The sequence below is a fragment of the Rissa tridactyla genome, chromosome 1 (assembly GCF_028500815.1).
Source record: "Rissa tridactyla isolate bRisTri1 chromosome 1, bRisTri1.patW.cur.20221130, whole genome shotgun sequence".
Taxonomy (NCBI): domain Eukaryota; kingdom Metazoa; phylum Chordata; class Aves; order Charadriiformes; family Laridae; genus Rissa; species Rissa tridactyla.
This window is the reverse complement of record NC_071466.1, coordinates 76,499,330-76,519,213: the sequence shown is the minus strand read 5'-3', so window position 1 is coordinate 76,519,213 and position 19,884 is coordinate 76,499,330. Positions and strand designations below refer to the sequence as shown.

Genomic DNA, 19,884 nt, shown 5'->3' with positions numbered 1-19,884 from the left:
AATTGAAACCTTACGAAGAGAAACACGGTGTTGGTGCTTTAAGGTTTTCTGTGTTCTGTACAATGTCGTCAAAGGTGCAGCTCACAGTGTGGCTTCTAAAAGCACTGCTTTGGTTCATACACCTAAGTGCCCCCCGATTCCAACCCAGAATCTAACTCAACTGGAAATAAGGTTCATGAACTCTCAAGGTTAAGGATGACATATAAGTTTAATAGAACTTGAGAAGGGTAAATATGTTGACCTCACACGGTAAACAGGCTGATTTTCACATGTGATTCTGTTCACAGGCGTGGTGGCTGTCCTCTTCTGTGGAATTACCCAGGCGCATTATACGTACAATAATTTGTCAGTCGAATCAAGAAGTCGCACTAAGCAGGCAAGACTCTCTTTCACCCTTTATACACTGTATTGCTGTGGTATTTGGGGTACTGCTGTTTTTGAAAAGCAACTTTATTGCTTGGCCATTAACATGTGACTGTGTTCTCTCTAGCTCTTTGAGGTATTGCACTTCCTGGCAGAGAACTTCATATTTTCTTATATGGGTTTGGCACTGTTTACTTTCCAGAAACACATATTCAGCCCAGTTTTCATCATTGGAGCTTTTGTATCCTTTTTTGCTTTGTGTGAGGTTTCTCTGTCTTATGTACCTGAAAACTTGTGGTGTCTGTTGGCTTTACCAAATAGAGGATGGTGGCTGACCTAAGTCTCATCGATGTCTTGCAAGCACAAGAATTTTAAGAACAATCTTTGGTTACCCTTTACATCAAATCTCTAAGGCTTCTGTGCCACACAGTTGTTGACTCTGTGCCTGGCCAAGTGTTAGAAGTAATATAATTTTAATATATAAATGAAACTGCATTACTGTGTGACTTGCCTAATGACAGCCGGCAGTGCTTGTGTTGCTCCTGCATTTAAATTTTGGGGGCCTAGAAAGGATTCATTTTTCTCTTCCCTTCCAACGGTCCCTTGAAGAAAACAAACAAGCTTCAAGTAAATAAAGAGGGTCATGGGTAAACAGAATATCCTTTGAGCAATACCCCAAAGGTAGAGGTCAAGTTCTCAGGTGATGGGAGGAGGAAGGAACTGAGCTGCGGTGCAGACCATGACATGAAGGGTACACGCTGCTGAAAGGTGCTGGTGTTGGAGGTGGGTATTCAGTTCCCATTGTCCCTGGCTGACTTGATATCTGGCTCTCGAATTCCCCAGAATTTTTGTAGTAGTCACGCTCCTGTAAACTGGGAATCGCTAGATTTCTCTCTGCGCCCTGCCCCTGTTGAAATAGCTTACGTAGCTGTTTCTTCACTATATTCCTGGCTGCTTGAAAGTTCACAGCAATTAAAAATGTGCATGGAGCAGTGGGAAACTAGTCTTCCAGTCTTGATTTTCCTCTCCTTGCTGCAGGAGTAGGGCTATCAGCAATGAGATAAAACCCAGTGAAAGGGCGTACAAAGGTGGCCTAATCCCGAATGTATTTCTCTTCTCTCCTTTCCACTGTTTCCTCTCATCTCTGTACTGCTTCTAGGAATTTATTAGATTTGTCTTTATTTTCCTTTGGCCATTTACTTTTTTTTCCTGAAACAGTCATAAATTTTCTCCTGTGTCTCCTCCCGGCCATTCTTGTGACCTAAAAACTGCTCCAGAGCCCTGCAGCCATCGGATAAAGATGGGAACAGAATAGTTTCATCTGGTATACGAAGCATTGTAATCTTTTATCTTTGCTGTGGCTGCCTCTCCTGTCTCAGGTTATGCTATCTGTCTTGGGTTTGTTTTCCGTATTTATTTTGTTCCTTTCTTTTCCTACCCACCTACCTTTTATTCCATTTTTCACATCTTTTTCTACCACTGGACTTAACCTCTGTTGCCTCTTGAGTGTTTTTCTACTTTTGTGAGGAGGACAGCTAGTATTAGCAAATGATCAGTGTTTGGTGGTCTTCTGGTTGTGTTGGTGTCTTATAAAAATTCAGCACATCACTCTAGTTTGTCCCAAAGTGTTCCTTAGACGGTGGAGGGTGTATTCAGCTTTCTGCTTTTTCACTGGAAACACTGGATATTTTACACTACAGTAAGGAAGGGAAGGAGCATTACCACCTACTGTCATGAATTTCTGCAATACTCTTTTTACTACTCTTTTTGAACTTCATTCTAGTGCTGACAAGCGTCTTCTGGATTTATCACCTTAGTAACTCTGTACTCTACAGTGCTTGCCAGCCAGCAGGAGATTTTGCCTCTGCAGGAGCCGTAATGGAGCGGCCAATTGCTGGTCTTATGTTGGTTTTTCTTCTGTACATAGGACTGCATTTCAGTCGGTCTGAAACACATAATTGAATGGTGGTGGTGATAGTTGTTTGAAGTGTGAATTTTTAAAGGAAAGTCTTCATTTGTATAACTGGTAATTTTAATACTAGGTATAATTTCACTGTGCATTAAGAAAACTTGGTTACAACTTGGTTGTATTAGTTTAAATGTGTATTCTGTGCAGTGAGATCTGTATGCACATAACTGATGAAAGTCTGTTTCGTATAGACAGAGATAACAAGAACACTTGATATCATGATGTAAACCTTTCAGTAAAACAGAAGCTTCATATTAAAGCCAGGTACCCAGGAGTCCATACCTCAGGAAAGTGAAATCCTTAACCCTCAGCTGTGAACAGATTGCAATCTTTTTGGGCAGAGCTGCACACATCTACCCCCTCTCCTTCTTGTTGAATCTGGGCAGGAGGCATAAGATCAGCTGGAACTTTCAGCACATGATGATGTTTTCAGGTAAAAGCAAAAATGTTTAGTAAACCAAAAAAATCCTATTTTTACCTCATAAGCAATTCATAGTAGTATCTTCCGCTTTTATAATCCACATCCCTTCATCCTGAATAGAAGACTTAGTGGTTGCTGCAGCATGCCATCATGTATCTTTCAACCTTTATAGAAAGTGTGTCGTGTCTGGGAAGAGTGACATCTTGAAATGCCAGCTGCTGGCAGCAAGCAGTCACCTCATGTTGGGAATAGAGTATTTTCATTTGAAGTGCATCTGAAGGGGATGGGGGATTTGGCATGTATCTCTTCCAGAAGGTTATTTCTAGCTGAGATGATGTGCACGTGCAGAAACAGAGATCTGCTGAGAAAACTGAGGTGTATTTATGGGTGCCCTCTCCCACTAAGTTGGAGAAAGCAAGGTATTTGACTTAAACTCCCTTACGATTTCTGTCACACGGATAACTGTTCATGTTTGTCATTTAAAGCAAATCCTGGAGTGTGTCTGGGTCTAAACATGTGCATCCTCAAGAAGTGCCAGGGATGCCTCTGTACACAAGAGGGTGTAAAGAAGCGGGAGCCAGGCTATTTGCAGTGATGCCCATTAACAGGACCAGAGGCAACAGGCACAAACTGAAACACAGGAGGTTCCCTCTAAACATCAGGAAACACTTTTTATTATGTCCAAGCAGTGGCACAGGCTACCCAGACAGGTTGCGACATCTCCATGCTTGGAGATATTCTAAAGTCGTCTGGATGTGGTCCTGGGCAACCTGCTCCAGGTGACCCTGCTTCAGCAGGAGAGTTGGACCAGATGGCTTCTAGAGGTCCCTTTCTACCTTAACCATCCTGTGTTTCCCCTACTAAAGAAGTCTGCAGATGGCCACATGCCACGGCTTGTCCTTGCTAGTGGAGTTTCATGAAGTGGGGGGTGAATATAGTCTGCCTGTGAATATGTTATTAACTAGAATATTTTTGCAGCTGATAACAATTTCATATCAAGAACTCACACTTCAGTTATGGAATCAACTGAAAATCTGTGCATTTTCATTTGGATCCAGGGAGCTGCTTGATTTTTGTAATACGTTTTGCTGTTGTCCACAACTTGTTTCTGCATTTCTTTCCTGTTAGTTTCTGGAAATATTTACACACAGAGTCACAGAATGGTTTGGGTTGGAAGGGACCTTAAAGATCGTCTCGTTCCAACCCCCCTGCCCTGGGCAGGGACACCTCCCACTAGACCAGGCTGCTCAAAGCCTCATCCAGCCTGGCCTTGAACACTTACAGGGATGGGGCATCCACAACTTCCCTGGGCAACCTGTTCCAGTGCCTCACCACCCTTATCATAGACCTTTTCTTAGCACTTGTGGATTCTATAAGTTACAGAAAACTACCAGAACAAATGATGTTCTAACTCATCCCAGAGCATAATTTGTCAGGGAAACTGAGATAATTAAAACTTGGCAGAGCCCAGTGCTTTCTGCCTGTCACTTTGTGCCTGTGTGTCAGGAAAGGAGCAAGGAAAGATGCTGTGTTTATAAATAGGCACAGCTGCACTTCTGAAGCTCTGTTATTTCATTCTTTTGCATAGGTCTCAGGGGAGCCATGGCGTTTGCTCTGGCTATACGAGATACCGCTACTTACTCCCATCAAATGATGTTCTCAACAACTCTCCTCATCGTCTTTTTCACTGTGTGGATTGTCGGTGGAGGTACAACTCCCATGCTCTCATGGCTGAACATCAGGTCAGTATGCAACTGTATGCTGGGGAAACTTCACTCTTCAAGCGGCAACTGTGCTAATAGGCCATAGTTCTACAGAATTTGTTTGATGCTTGCTAGAGGTGTTCTAGGTATTTAGAACATTATGTTTTTTAGAGGAAGGTGCTAGTGCAGGCTGGTGAAGAACATGTACTGATGCTGCTGGGATTTAACCTAACTAAAGCTTTCTGGTGCTCTGCAAGTAGGTATGTAGGTCCATGTCAGCCCAGTAGGATATGGAATAGTGTTGCCTGATACAGCAGTCCCTATATTGGAAAGAAAGAATTAATCTATTTAGTCCCATATAAAGTTTTCTTCCTATTATAGTAAGACATTTCCCTGTCTTTTGGCTCTTGGTAATGGCACTGTTCTGTTTTTTTAAGTTAAATGGAGTCTTTAGTGGGTGGTACTAAACTGAGTGCACTTTAAACATCTATCCAAGCAAACCTGATGTCATCTAATCAACTAGATAAAAGGGATCCTGCTAGTCTTCTAGGTGTGTTTCTTCCTGTCTTGAGGAGACCTGTGAAAATGGTAAGTGGCATGATTATAGATGTTTGTCTTTAAATTCTGGCCAATATTTAGTAGTTTTTGGACTGCAAGTACATTCATGTTTGAGGATACTTATCAACAGAAGTGCTAGAGAATCGTGAATCAGTCATTGTTAAAGACCACATATGTTGTCTTGTTGCGAACGTTTTGGCAGTGGTGGGGGGCGAAGGTAAATAGAGTGCAATTAAAACAACAGCCACTGTATAAACCCTTCAGTGTGTCTTTCATATGTAAATTATTTATGCTCTTTGGCACTTGAAAGCTTACATTGTCTTACTTTCTAATTGTGCTAACCAGAATTTGTATCCCATTGTCTTGTGATAGGATAGGGAAAAACAATCCTAGATAAAACCAGTTTCAGTCTCTGGAAGAACTGATCATTCTTAGGGGTCTGGTCCTGCTTTTAGAGAACTTAAGTGAACTGCTTGTGGCAATAGGTAGCAGGTGCTTTCTAGGTTGGCAATAAAAAATGGATAGAACTGTGAGAAATGCTTGTGAACTTTTCTCATTGAAGGTAGCATGCTTCTAGACAGAGACAGGCATTACAGCAGTGATTTACAGTATCTCAGCTCTGACTAACAGCAAACGTTGGGAAATCATGGTTTCCTTATTTTATTTTTTTTTGGTGCCAAATTGAATCCATTTCTGTTCTTTAAAACTGGCTTTAAATGCAAGTTCCAGATGTTTGTCTAGCATACCAGAAAGAAGCATCACTTTCATGTAGTCAGGCTCTCTGAAGGTCATGTCGCTAACAACAGGTAATGCAACACCTGCTGTGAAGTCAACAACAAAACCAGTTTCCAGTGCAGTTGTGTCGTTAATGATTGTGACATATCACACCATAACGAAATTTTTAAGCTCAGCCTGATTGGTTTCTGTTCCCACATGAGAGCTGTGTAATGGGGTACCTGGAATAGGTGCCATGTGCAGCCTTCCATTTGGCATCTCTGACAACAAAAGGAGATTTCTGTCTGATGGCGGGATATAAGGAGCATCTGTACTAATACATCTCCGTAAACAGAGCAGGCACAGTGTCTGTGTAACCAGCAGCGTGCATAGACTGTCTGAGGTGTCGGGTACAAGGGAGCAGGAGCTGAGTTCTGGCCAGCAGAACGCAGGTAAGAATGCTGCTTGTGGTCTGCTTGCCATGGCTGGGCAAAGTCTGCCAAGATCTGCCTGCAGCCTCTGCTGTTGTGAGGATGTCCCTTGTCTGATCTCCACTTGAGTGGATTCCAAAGCATCTTCTGAAGCATGGCTGCAACAGGGTCAACAAAACTGACTCGAACAGCTCTCAATCATAGGTGCTGGCATCCTGAGCCTTCTGCCCTGCTGCCTGCACCTCTTTTGTTGAAGGAGCGTAGCTGGGTATTTCCTTCAAACCCTGTCATCCAGCAAGGAACAGGATGCACTGCTGAACAACTAAGTGAAGAGGAATTGTGTCCAGCCTGCCAGTATCAGAAGGCAGTTTCTGAGTGCAGTCAACCACTACTTCTGCCACAGGGCTCCTTCAGTTGTCAGAAGTAGGACAGGACTGAATTCTAGCGTGTGGTCTAGCTCCTGCCAACTGGAAACTAGTTCTGGGGTAGCAGCTTTTTTTTTTTCTTTATTCCTTTCATTGAGCCTAGGAAGCAGTTCGCAGAAGCATCCACTTACTCCTTTAGCAGGACTAGTCTGGTTTAGTAATGAGACTCCATGAGCCTGGCTGATGAGCTGCTCCTGAAGGGAGAAAGGGCTAACACTGCAACAATTCCAGGCTTGCTGTTTGAGTCAGTTATACTTGCAAAAATCATTAATGGGGCCAACAACACAGAACAGCTGGAAAACCTATGATACCATCCCGAGGAGTAGCTGCCAAAAGACAGTTGGCCAAACCATAGTTTGGAGTGTTTAGCTGTAGTTTTTTGGGAGATTTACCCCTCTTTGCAAGTAAGCAGTAATTTTAACTGTCATTTGTTTGGCATGGTTGACAGAAAATAAATGGTTAACTTCCATTTTAAGGGAAGGACATCATGCAAATAAGGAAACTCTACATAGGAAGTATTCTAGAGAACTGCATGGGTCTGCCTACACCTGCCTTGATAGGCACTGCTCTGGTACTGATGGAGACTGCACTTTTTGAGACCGCATGAAATCAGATTTGTGCCAGGAGGTGGCAGCCGTGTGCAGCTGATGGAGAATTAGAAACTCGCTAAAGTACCCTCTGTGATTGAGCCCTTTCTGCTGGAAAGCAAGAAGTCCTGTCAGACCTTAAAGATTTTTGGAGAGGGACAACTTAAGTTTCCAGCTGAATATTAGAAATATGTTGCTTTTCTCTTTTTCCATCGTTTTCTACCCAGTGGAAGAGGGAGGCAGGAGAAGATGAAGATCAGATGCTGTCCCAGTGCCTCGCTCAGCAGCGCAGTGTATAGTGCTGATGCAGTCCTGAGGTCGTACAGTAGGTAGCTTGTCCCTGGGGTGGCCTGGGATGCTTCCTGAGTCTTGGCACTTGCCCATTAGGTTAGATTGCAAGAGGCTGGAAATTAGTGCCCCCATTCAGGCTTATTTAACAGAAAAGAGCTTAAAAGATAAAAGGTGGTTTGCTTCCTAGATTAAGTGAAGGGACATAGGAAACTAATGCCATTTGTGTGTTGGACTTCAATGTCAGGATTTGTGTGGACTCCCTAAAGTCTGCTCTGGTGGGAAGTTCACCCCAGTTGTATCCTGGTTGACTTTGGCCTTTGTGGAAGGAAAGATGGAAAGCCACTCAGCCATTACAAAGTCCTCAGGTAGTAGTTGGCTTTGCTGCAATGCGGAGGTGAGGAGAAGACAAGGGCCTGCTTTAACAAAGAGTCGACCAAGCTGTCAGGCCCTTTAGCTGGTTTAGCTTGCCTGGTCACTGTGTGGCGCAGTGGCATTACTGTAATCCTGTGGGTACAGGTCTGCCCATCAGTGGGGTTTTTGGGTGGCCCCTTCAATAGTTCCTGTGGGCTGCGATGGGCTGAGCTTCTTCCCTAGGAACTGCAGGCGCATGTCTGTTGTACTGGGCAAGTCAGAGGAGCTAAGACGTCAACACCAAAGGGTCTTATTTAAGGTTGTGCCTGCACAATTTAAGTAGAATTGCACCGCAGAGCTGACTCCAACCAAGACTCTCAGCCTGGCTTGATACCAATATGTTCATGGGGAGGCAGTTGCGTGCACACATGGGGCAATGCCTACACAAGGGTCCAGAATTGCTTTGCTGTGGCTCGGAGGCAGAAGCACATGCCTCTGGCCACACCATTAATTGCACAGCAATTGGGATGCATGATTTGTTGTTAATTTCTGGTGGTCCCTTCTCTCCCATGATGTGAAATGTATTAAAAGTAGGTGAGGGATGGAGAGGGTAACATGAAAATTAAGTTTTGGTAAAGTATAAGGAGGAAAATAGGCAGAAATACCCTCTGCCTCCTCTTGTTCCTCTTGAGAAATGTCTCAATGTCTCAAGTAATCAGAAGAGCAGGTATCTTTCCAGACAGGGTATGTTACCAGTGTACCAGGGTCCACTGATCAGGCTTAAATGTACAGCTAAGCAGAGGACCTATGGTTTGTAGCAGAGACTTAACTTCAGTTTACTGCTTAACTGGCTGGGAAAGTGAGGTCATGATAGCAAAATCAGAGTACAAAAATAATGGGATCTTTAGATGCTTTTGGTTTCTGCCACTTGATGCTAAGCAACTTAAAAATTAGCACCAGAGACTGGATTTAAAGCCATGATGTCATGCGTTTGTATTTCTTGGCTGTCTATCAGTGAGATGAATCCAAGCATGTGAGTGGTAAACAGTTATACTTTTCTAGCAGTAGATTATTTTTTTTTTTTTTTAGAAACTAAATGACTTGGATATTAAAAATATAGTCTCATCTTTTGAGACTAAAACAAAGAGACAATTTCCTGTCTGAAGTTTTAACAATTTCAGCAAACTCGAGAGCCCTGTAAATCAAAACCACTGGCGAAGTTCCTCTTTTCAGAAAAGTAGCTGACTTATTGTTTCATTTATCTGTCACAGGAACAAAAGGGAAGTCCTAGCATTTGTATTGCAAAACACTGTTTTCCATTTTTCATTAGAGGTTATTGACCTGATTCTTTTCATGTTGAATGAAGCAACATGTAGATTAATGCCTTCCTCTCTTTCATAATGTGCTTCAAATAAGGAAGTTTCTGTTTATTTTAATGGAGTAATTCGAGTTATGCATAGCAACATTTTTCTAAATCTTAGAGCATTACAACTTTCAATTTAAAATATTTTAGGTATCTTTCTACCGTGAACGTTAGAAGTTAGACACACAATGTCAACTTAGATATTTACTGCCTTATGTCTGACTTTGCAAATAAAGTCTTTTTAAGAGATTTCTATTTAGTGATTTTTTTTTTCTTTTTTTTTTTCTTTAAATGAACAAACTGAAAAAGAAATCTGGAAACCCTACCTCTCACATAGCTGTTATGTGACCTACCTAACTATCTGGGATGGTGGTAAAAATGATAGCTTGGTGGCAGTCTCAGGTTATACTCCACTGTCTTACCCAGGGTGGTCCAACGATAAAATGTGCATTTCTTAACTACGATGGCTTGGTGTGCTGCGATGGCAGGAGGCGAGTGTTGTTACTAGCCCTGTGCTGTGTTCTGGACTGGAGCGGAGGGTTGTCTGATAGGAGATTACATCCTTCTGTTTTGCAGCCTGTTTCCATTACTCTACAACTTAGATCCTCCACTGCCTTCTAGCTGCACTCTGCTGCCCTGGAAGAGCAGATGCACAGACACAGGCACTGTCCCTTGCCCTCTCATTCCTTTCACCGTATCTCTTTCTGCGCTGTTTTCCCCAGTTGTCTTTCCCTGTCACGTTTCTCCCGTCCTCCTCCTTCTTTCCCAATCTCTAGTTTCTCATCATCAGTCTTGAACCTCTCTTAATATAGAGAGGTGCACTGCAGCCTCCGAACCTCCAGCCGCACCCCTCTGGGTTTTTCCCTTGGTAGGAAACAGATTACCTTCTCTTTTGGATGCCTGGAAATAAGCGTGGGAGATGCTTCCCTATCTCTGTTCTCGTGCTCTGAAACATAGTAATTCACACCAGAGAGAAAAAGTGTGGGGAAGGCCCAGGCCCCGTAGGAGCTGGGTTGAGATATATCTAGAGCACATGGGTGATACGAGTTTAACTGCCAACCTCTGGCAAGCCTCGGCAGGCAGTTTCAGCAGTCATTATCTTGGTTAGGTCAAGTAAAGGAATACCCAAAGGCACCCTAAACCCAACCTGAAATAACTTTTCCTAATTCCAGGGTTTTTTAGTGATTGGGATTTATTTATTTATTTAACTTTTTTAATAGGGTGGTGGGAATTATCTTCTTCCTCAGCCATCTTCTGAGAAACAGTTGAACTCTTCCAAAAGGGCTAAAATTTTCCAAAAATGCTGCACTCATTATAGACATCTGGGAAAACTTCAGTATACACACTTGGCAAAGATACAGCAAAGAGAAAGAAGTCATAGAAGGGAATTTATTGAGCAGTTTTTTAATTTTAGTTTTTGCTGCATATGCAGAGCCGTCTCAGTGTTGGCCTTTTGGAGCAGAGTGCTTTGACCTGGAGTGTATGTTGATATGGGAGAAGAGCTATTGAACCAGGAATCCAAAACAGATCTATCCAAAGTTTGGTATTTACCTTGGCCTTCAAGGATTAGTTGAGTGTGTGCTCTTCTTAGAGCAAGCTGTAGCCTTAAATATTTGGTTGGTCAAGATATCAGTCTGCAATCAGGATGTGTACACCTGCTCTTTGTAGAGTGAGGCCTCTGGGCCTCTGATCATCTGGGCATTTATTTCACATAAGTGATATAGAGTTCATGTAGCATGCCTTCACTGAAAAATTAGGGAGAAAAAAACCAACACGATCCATAAGCTGCTAAGGAATTTACATGGAAAATATTAGAAGCCAAACACGCTTTCACTTGTGGTGGGTTTTTTTTAAAGTACAATTGAAAAAGGCAAAGCAAGGAGTAAAAACGTACTCTGCTGTGACTGGAGATTAATTATGCTAAAGATTGTTAGTCAGTTGTTAGTTAAACCAGTGGAGTGATTTAGTACATGTTACCAGTTGTTTTGGACCGCTCTGAAACTAGGCGGTATCGATGACCTCTTTCATACATGCATAACTTCCTGTGACTACTTTGTCTAATGACTTTTTCTCTTTTAGACCCTGTGTAGGTCCGAAGTGGTAGGAATTGTCTTAGATCAACTCTGTCTCTGTGTAGCAGCTCTCTTGAGGGCTATTGAATCAAATTTTCTCGGGGAAGTAGCCTGCCATGACAAGACAGGTGTCTTGCCAACCTGAATCTGAATGAATGAAAATATTACAGGACATCTCAATCATAAAGTGCTGCTGCTGTTAATTTTTGTTAATTTTTATGATTTTTCATCACCTTGTCATTGTTCTGCCATTCTTATTCTTGTGTGGTTTGTCTTTTTTGATTGGATAGGGCTTTTTTTGTTGGTTTGCTTTGTTTTGCTAGGGAGCTCTATAAAGCTACCATCTCATGAGCATTTTGTTACTCACATTGCATTCTTGTACTGTACCAGAGTTGGTGACCGTGTTCCATCGGTGGAAGAGATGAGTGAAAGCCGCTGGCTGTATTTCAGGTGACACTGTGCTTTCCTTGATACCAAATTAACCCGGTGCTTGGCTTTCTTCATCTTTATAACACTAAGTGTGTGGTCTTTTTCTGTACTATGGCATGCTGCTGCTGCTTCTCCTCCTCTGCAGAGTGCCGTAGATGTTCCTCCATTCTGAGTCTGTTCTCTTCTTCTGAGCTGAGTGTGGATCATGCATCATGTCTTCAGCTTAAAAAAAACCCAAAACAAAAACAAACAAAAAAAAAACCAACCACAAAACACCACATGCTTTAACTCTGTGTATGGGTAATTAACGAAGCAAAACTAGCATCTGTGGTCTGGGAAGACTTGGAAGCTGAGAAATCATGGGTGCGATCCTATGATTCTCAATCACACAGGTATTCTTAAGCATTCCTTGGGGTATTTTGTACAACTGTTCAGGTTGGAAGGGATGTCACAGGTGATTTAGCCCAGCCTCTTTGGGGATGTATTTTAAAAACTGAGGGTTATCACATTGCTTTATAGGAAGATGCTAACAAAAGTGGAGATAAACCAGAATCCTAATCTTCGCTGGTTGATGGTTTCTAGAACTGATACATGGATAGAGAGAGAAATAAAAATGAAATAAATCTCTAACTGGCATCTGTAGGGGAATGTGTATATGTCTCTGTGTGTGTGTGTGTGTATATATATATACAGAATATTTATGTAAAGAAAACTCTTTGGGATGGGGCAATGGTAAGTTCCTCATGTATCTTGTCACACTTGAAGGTTCACAGCCAACTATTAAATTTAGGAGAGATGCAGTACATTAGCTTGTACAGAGAATCTGAGAACTATTACATATTACAGTCATTCTTGGCCGTTGCACAGTAATTACATATGCTAAAATGTAATAAAGCGTGGTATTTTGGTAACTTGTCATCTGTGTTGCAGGGCCTTGGAAAGGTTTTTGAAGCATCAGAAGAAATGGTTCCACCCATTTTAACATGACATAGTAGAGAACTTGAAGTAGTTCTGTCTGCTTTTTTTACCATTCCTTTCCATACATTTAGTTTCCACTGTGTTCCATGTTTTGTGTGCCAACCATTTTTCTACCACACTGTTTAAATTGATTAGAATTTCAGGGCTAAGCATTTCAGGGATCAAATCTGAGTAACTGCTCTCCTACATGTGATACTGGAGTTGTAGCTGCAGAATAAAGACCAAGAAGGTCAGGAGTCAGTTAAGAGTAGAAAAAACCGCGCTTTGGTATTAAGCGTTAGGAGCTCAATGATAGTCCCTTTGCTATTACAGAGCTCTTAAAGCGTGAAAAGCCTTTTATGCCTTAAAAACAAAAAAATATTTCAATTGCGGAGGAGTGAAAAAATATACTTAAACTGGATTAATTTTTACTGTAGCATAGTCTTGTCTACAGATTACAGTAAACTTGCCAAGGCAGAAATAAAGATCACTGAACTATATGTGCTAGTAACTGTCTGTACTGAACTATTAAGGTATCCATCAAGTACTGAATTGATGCCAATGGGGGAAATAGATGGATTGTTCAAGTTTTGGGGTATACAAGCATTGTTATAGCTGAAAGACTACTCGTATTCTTCATCGGACATCTGCCTTTTAAGAATCACTTATTTGAATTGCTGCTGTGCACCCTCAGGGAATTCACACACAACTGCTGCAATGGGCTTTCAGAAAGAGTGGAGTGGAAAATGGAGATGCTTGCTGGCATCTGCACTGCCCTGGCCTTGGCTGTCCTGCAGCTGATGTGCCCCTTGGTCCCCATGACATAGACTGTGCATCTTCAAAAAACCACCGTTTTCAACCAGAGCTTGCTCATCTGCCTTTCTGCGAGGGGGGTTTGAGCAAAACACCATAGTCATTAGCAAGGCTACCCTCTCCGTGCCCCTGATCTCTGAGACAGAATCTGAGTAAATCAATCCAGTAACATTTTCTCTTAATTTAAAAGCTGGTTAAATAAATAAGAACTGCTATTGGCCTTTACAGCACATCTAAATTGCAGGAAGCTTTTTAACTGTGCTTAAAGATGTGAAATGGATTTTTTTCCTTTAACCACCAGAAAAAAAAAATTATGTTGAAGACATACATGCATCGGCTTTGCTTGTACTTTTAATTATGGAAGTAGTTAAGTAAGGATGAAGTAACTCCGTGTCTTCTGTGCTTCTCTTCACTGTAAAGGAGGTTGGGAGACACTTGACTGGTTTTTGGTAATGTTTTGTTTCAGGTGATAAAGATGAGACTTTCTTAAAAAATTTGAGAGTAGGGCCTGCAAAAACGTGATGCTTGTCATGAGACCAGTGTGTATATACCTTGAAAACAGGCAGGCTTGCTACAAAAAAAAAAGCTTCCTATACAATTCATGCTAGAGTAGAGGATAAGAGACACAGTATGCTGGTTGAAAGACACAAAAAGTAGTTGTGGGAATTCAGAATAATAATGTATTTCGTGTTAGTCTGCGAATTGAGGAACATGCTTTGAAACATGAATGGGAAAAAAAAAGTGATTTATGGGAAAGTAGTAATTAGAAATAATCAAAATATAATTTCACCTGAAGAATAACTTTGAAAAAAAAATTTGAAACGGACAAGCCTGTGTCAATATACTATTTCAATATTGAAAGAAGCATCTGTAGTAAGAATTTTTTTCTAAAAGTTGAACCATTTTAATATAGAAAAGCTCTCTTTTCCTCTTCAGCACAACAGTGAACCCAAACACCTGGCCTGTGATGTATTATGACTTTTCACTGAACAGTATAGTCATCTTGCTTCAGTCCTCTACTAAGCCCCCTTCCCCTGCCTAAGGGCAGTTAAAATCCTCCCCAAAAATGCACAACCTTGTAAGTCAAGTAAAAGCTGAGACATTCGGAATTGTTTGGTTTTGTTATGTACTGTGAAGTGAATAGGTGGCTCAGTGAGTTAAAGCTATTTAGGGAATGCAAGCTATGTTCATCTTCTGGAACAAGCTTCTTGAATTCCCCGTTCATGCTGCCAGCTGCACAGCTAACATGAGCATGGTTGCTGTGCATAGTGCGTTGAACCTCCCCAATGTGCAGCTTTGAAAAGCCACACATCTTTTATTTTTATGTGTATTTATAAAGGAATGCACAATCTTATATATATCGCCATACTGAGTGGGTTTTCTGACATTGCTTGTCAGCTTTCTGCGTGAGGCTTCATTAGGTAACTAGTTTGTGTGCAGAAAACCCTTCTTATGTCTTCATTGCTTAGTAATGGCCTAAGCAGTAACGTCTAAGCCCTTGTAACCTTTCAGAGCTCTTGTGTGTGGCTTTCTATTCTAGCCTGTGTTACAATCCAGTACCCAATCTGCCTGTCCGGTGTGCCCTTAGACTGGTGAAGCTTTTTAGTCTTGAAGCTGCCAATGAATTCCCAGGCCAAATGTGCCTAGGGGTTAAGATGACTCTGCGTGTGGAAAAAGGGAAGGATGAGGAAAGAAAAGAGGCTCAGGAAAAAAATCCAAGCAGAGGACTGGGTCAGCACTAGCCCTGTATGAGGCTGCTGCAGGCTGTCTTAGAGTGACCTTCTGGATTTTCCCTGATTTGAGGCCTTAGATTGGCCATGGGTCCACAAAGACGACTTAAAGCTTTAGTTCAATGCCTACTTTTTTTCTTCTAATGTTCTATTAGAAGGTGCTGCCCTGCAAGTTTTTTGAAGCTGTTCCCTTTTAGTTTAATCTGTGCCGTCTTCTGTGCCTGAAGGTAAATCATGTCTGGATCACCGCTTGCCTTATGCAAGCGCTGTCTCTGGGACACACAAATTATATGGTTTTACCAGCAAGGTTCTGTTGATTTCTGGTGATCCTCAGGGATGTTGCATAAACACCATGGCTAGAAATAGCTGACCCAAAGTCTAGGTAACAAAGAAGTCACACTAAACCAGCTCAGTCCCTTCCAAGAGAGGGGAAATTGAGAAGTTAGCCATTTCAGACAACATGTTTTTGTTACTGTGTCCATTTTCCTACCCTTATTATGCAACATGGTAGGCCTGAAGCACAATGTGTTTGAGACTGACAATCTTAGTTAACGTTTGATGTTGGAGGTCTACAAGAGGGCACTGCAATTAAGGCATGAATAGGATTTAAAACTACAAGAGTCTAATCTTAACAAATAGCTACCCCCAAAACAGACCAGAAAAACTTGAATGTAATTACAAGGATTAAATACCCATCTTGGATAGGAGCGCTATGTGAAAGGATGGTTCAGTAATTGGATGCTTTCTAGCTGTGCAAAAGTGAGTAGACTGTTTCTTATTAGCATACTCTTCTGTAATCATCCACCATCTCACGATACAGACTCTCCCTCTCTCAGGTGGGAGGCTGGACTAGACAGACTTCTTGCTCATACACTGTGTCTCTGTGGTGTTAGGTGAATGAAACTTGCAGCAAATTAATATTGTGAGTCTTTATAAAGTATTTTTGTTGCTTCGAGCAGTGTGTTAAAACTTGGGGTGAGGTGGGGCTTTTTAAAATCATATATTTGAGCCATTCTCAGGCCTATCAGGCAGCTAAGTTATTTGCTGTGTCAAATATTTAGGCTGGGCTTATCCTTAGTCTCTGGTTTCTTGCTGCGGGACATAAGGGATGTTCTCCACTGGAGAGGATGTCACTCATGGTTCACCTTTTAAACAAAAAATAGTATTTGCCAGTGTCCCAAAAGAATTGGCAACACAGGTAAGCAGTTAAAGTTGATGCCGGCATGGAGTTAAAGCTGTTCTCTACAGGTAGTTGCTGCTTGAGTGAAAAAGTGTCTTGTTCATAGCTATGTAACTGCAGGGGAATAACAGACAGCTCTTCCTCAAACTATTCTTATAACCTCTCTGAATGCAGCTTTGCTGGGTGCTTAGAGTGCTTTTAAAATGCATTCTGCCAAACTTACAGCATTTGCAGCCCTCAGTAACACCACTTGCTTTGTTTTCCTAATGTTTCTGTAGGGTTGGGGTTGACCCAGATCAGGATCCTCCACCTACTAATGACAGCTTTCAAGTCTTACAAGGAGTAAGTAATTACATAACTTCTCTATTAGGCTGATCTTATTTTATAACCGAGACAATAAAGAATTGCAGAAGCACCGTGCATGGATAAAACCTTTCTCTCGTAGCTGTCAAGTCAGTAATGCATTTATAATACTCAAGTAATGCCCATGAAAAATATTCTGTGGTGTTGGGCGTAATACTGCAGCGTTCAAATTTTTGTGGTATGTATATATATAAGGTATCAAAAACCTTCCCAAATCTACTAATACACTCTATTTAATATGCTTTCCTCTTCCCCCACCTGCCCAACGTGCTCGCTTTTAACATGCTATGGCATAAACAGTCCTCCCTAAGACCGACCCAGAGATAACCCTCTTGGCTTCTGTGTTCAATAACTGATACCAAATTTTGGTCCCTGGACTTGCTTAGAATCAAAGACTAAATTTGCTAATCTGATTTCAGCTCCTGTATACTGTACCACAAGCCAGCTGGATCTTCTCTGTACTACCTACCACCTGTACGAGGGAAAAGGAGTCCTGGAAGTTTGTGACTTATATTCAGCAAAATGTTGTTGTGAATCTTTAGTGCAGCTTTCTATGCATCAGTAACAACCCGAAAGTGAGGGGTTTTTTTCCCCTGCAATATACTATTGGCAAACAAGGCTATTGAAAGAATGTTGTTCATAGCAGAAATTTCAGTTTTCCTCATCTGTAAACTGAGTGAATTCACAGGGGGAGTGAAAGGTCTGGAGAAGGAAAAAAAAAAAAAAAACAAAACAAAAAACAAACAAAAAAAACCCCAGCAACCCAACCCAACACTTCCAGAGGCTTAACTGGCAGCTTCTTCTGTCCAGACCTTAGTTTACACTCTCCCAGGGTACTGCTTGACACCAATTCTTCAGTAGCAAAACTGGTTGCTATGTAGGAACCTGCTGGAGGAAGCTGAATGACAGGAAAGACAGATGACTTTGGACCCAGAGGATGCTTAAGTTGCAAAAGTGTGTGAACTCTATTTTGTAAACCTCAGGTTGTATGATGCTGGTGTTCAGGCCGGTCACATACATGCATGGGATACCTACTGTATTTGGGTATTTGGGATCAGCTTTCTTGTTAGTGGTTTCTGTCTTGTGTCCCCCCCCCTCCCCCCCCCCCCCATTTTTTTTGGGGGGGGGGAGGGGGGGAGCAGGTCACAGGTTATACACATAAGAGTTACTTGCTCAGGAAGCATTTTTTTCATTGCAGAAACTGCATTAGGCATCCCTATGTTCTTTGTAGAAACCTGTGTCCAGTACATAAAATAGATTCTGAAATGGTGAGTGTGGGTACCAAAAAGGGGGTGAACTTGGTTTTATATCTGTCCAGGAGCAACCAGAAGGCCAAGCCTCAAAACACCTTTTACAAGGAAGGCCGCAGTTATTGCATAAAACCAAGGTTAGGAAGTGGTATCGTGGTAAGGTGGCTTTGGCCCGTTCAGACTGAGCTTGTCAGTATTTGAGGAATTGCTTTAGCAAGAAATAGAGCATGGGTATTCTGTTCTCACTCAGTGTCTGGGTAGAAATATCGTGTTTGCCTTTTTCCCATGTAAACATAAAGCACTTACCCATTTGTTTCCCTCTTTAGCTGTGCATTGCATTCCTAATGGAGTCCATTAGTCAGTTCCCTTTGGATTCCTCTTTCTTTCACCAAGCCAAGATTAGCATCGTGTCACAGTTAAAGAAAATATATCACTTGGGATGGGGAGGGAGTGAACATGTAGTAAGCTTTAACTCTTGGTGGATCATGGATTTTCTTCGCAGATCAGAATTACACAGGGCAATCCTGTCTTGGTCTTTTCCAGTAGTTTGGAAGATGATTCATATAAGGCGTTCTCACTTCATCTGTTTTCCTGTGTTTAACTTTGGCCTCTGACCAAAAGGGAAAAAAAAAAAACCAAAACCCCAAACAGTTACAAAAGTAAAAACAAATGCAGCTGCAGACCAGCTGGTGGGATGACTTTGCAGCACAGCTAGTAAAGGGATTATATTTAACCCTGTTAGCACTTATGAAATTTGCATGACTCTCCTCAACTGTGATTTTATATTAATTCTCTGTTAAGCATGTTTCTTTTAAGTGTGATGTATTTCATCAGGTTTGTGAGAGTTTATCAGGTTATGATAAATTCCCTTTTTCTTCTGAGGAAGCGATAGGCTTAAGGAAAGAACATCAAATAGACTTAAAGAACCCAGTCAAGCAATGAATTATTATTCCAGTTCATTTATTTGGGGAGGGGGGGAGGGGGGAGGCAGGAATGGGGATGAAACATCAATGAGGCTTATTTGTCAGTTTTATACTTATTTCTATATCCGTTACTGCATTAACTGTGTAATAAGCTTTTAGACTCAAGGGAATCTGGTGGTAGAGGGCTCAGCTCGTTAAGGCAACTTGAGGGCAATGAAGAGGCCCTGCTTCTCTGCAGTCATTTCTGGTCTTTCTAGGAAGAGTAACCTCAGCTTTCTTCTGCAGTCCAAGTAGAGTATTGAAGTAATTTGGCTTTTTTGGACAGGACATTATAATGTGAACAATTGGAATGTATGATTTGGGTGTTTTTCTGCCTGAGATAATCACATATGTTTTTATCTTATTTTTAGGATGGCCCAGATTCTGAAAGAAGGAACAGGACAAAGCAGGAAAGTGCTTGGCTCTTCAGGCTATGGTATAGCTTTGACCACAAGTATCCTTTTGGGAACACAGCTTAGCTTCAAGGCATGAAATGTTTGCTTTTTCCTTTTGATGTAGCCTTAAGTGCTTGAGAGTCAAACAGAAGATCTGGTATTTGACAGGTTTAAGGAATAGAACTGAAGCTTAAACTCGCTGACTCAGAAGACGAGACCTTTCCTTTCTCTAATGCATGGTATGTCACACTTGCTGGAGGACAGAAACCAATCAGTTCTAGGAGCTGAAGTTCCTTCCTAAACAGTAAGACAGCCAACTAACTATTTCAGATCCTCTGATTTGTTCCACTAATCTGTTATCTTCACTGGTGTTCATAGCACAAACTAGTTTTCTAGTTCATTGTACATGTCTATGTCCCAACTCATTGCCCTGAAGAGCGATCTGCTTTTGCGATGAAGTCCTCTTTGGAAACCCATCGCTGATATGGGAAGTTCTGGAACTAAAAATTTACATGTGGTCCAGCTTATTTCCTTCAGTATATCCAGAACCTCCTATG

General features: G+C 41.7%; 1 protein-coding gene across 2 annotated transcripts in view; it reads left to right on the top strand.

Moving 5' to 3' along the window:
- Positions 1–19,884, top strand: part of SLC9A7 (solute carrier family 9 member A7) — an 82,899-nt gene that overhangs the window by 42,049 nt on the left and 20,966 nt on the right. The window contains exons 9-15 of one of the 2 annotated variants that reach the window (XM_054196946.1): positions 288–376; positions 491–604; positions 2,654–2,765; positions 4,342–4,495; positions 11,639–11,698; positions 16,636–16,699; positions 19,304–19,386. In XM_054196946.1, coding sequence (XP_054052921.1) covers positions 288–376; positions 491–604; positions 2,654–2,765; positions 4,342–4,495; positions 11,639–11,698; positions 16,636–16,699; positions 19,304–19,386 — 676 coding nt within the window. The remainder of the gene's footprint in view (positions 1–287; positions 377–490; positions 605–2,653; positions 2,766–4,341; positions 4,496–11,638; positions 11,699–16,635; positions 16,700–19,303; positions 19,387–19,884) is intronic. The other variant, XM_054196953.1, reaches the window with a different exon arrangement.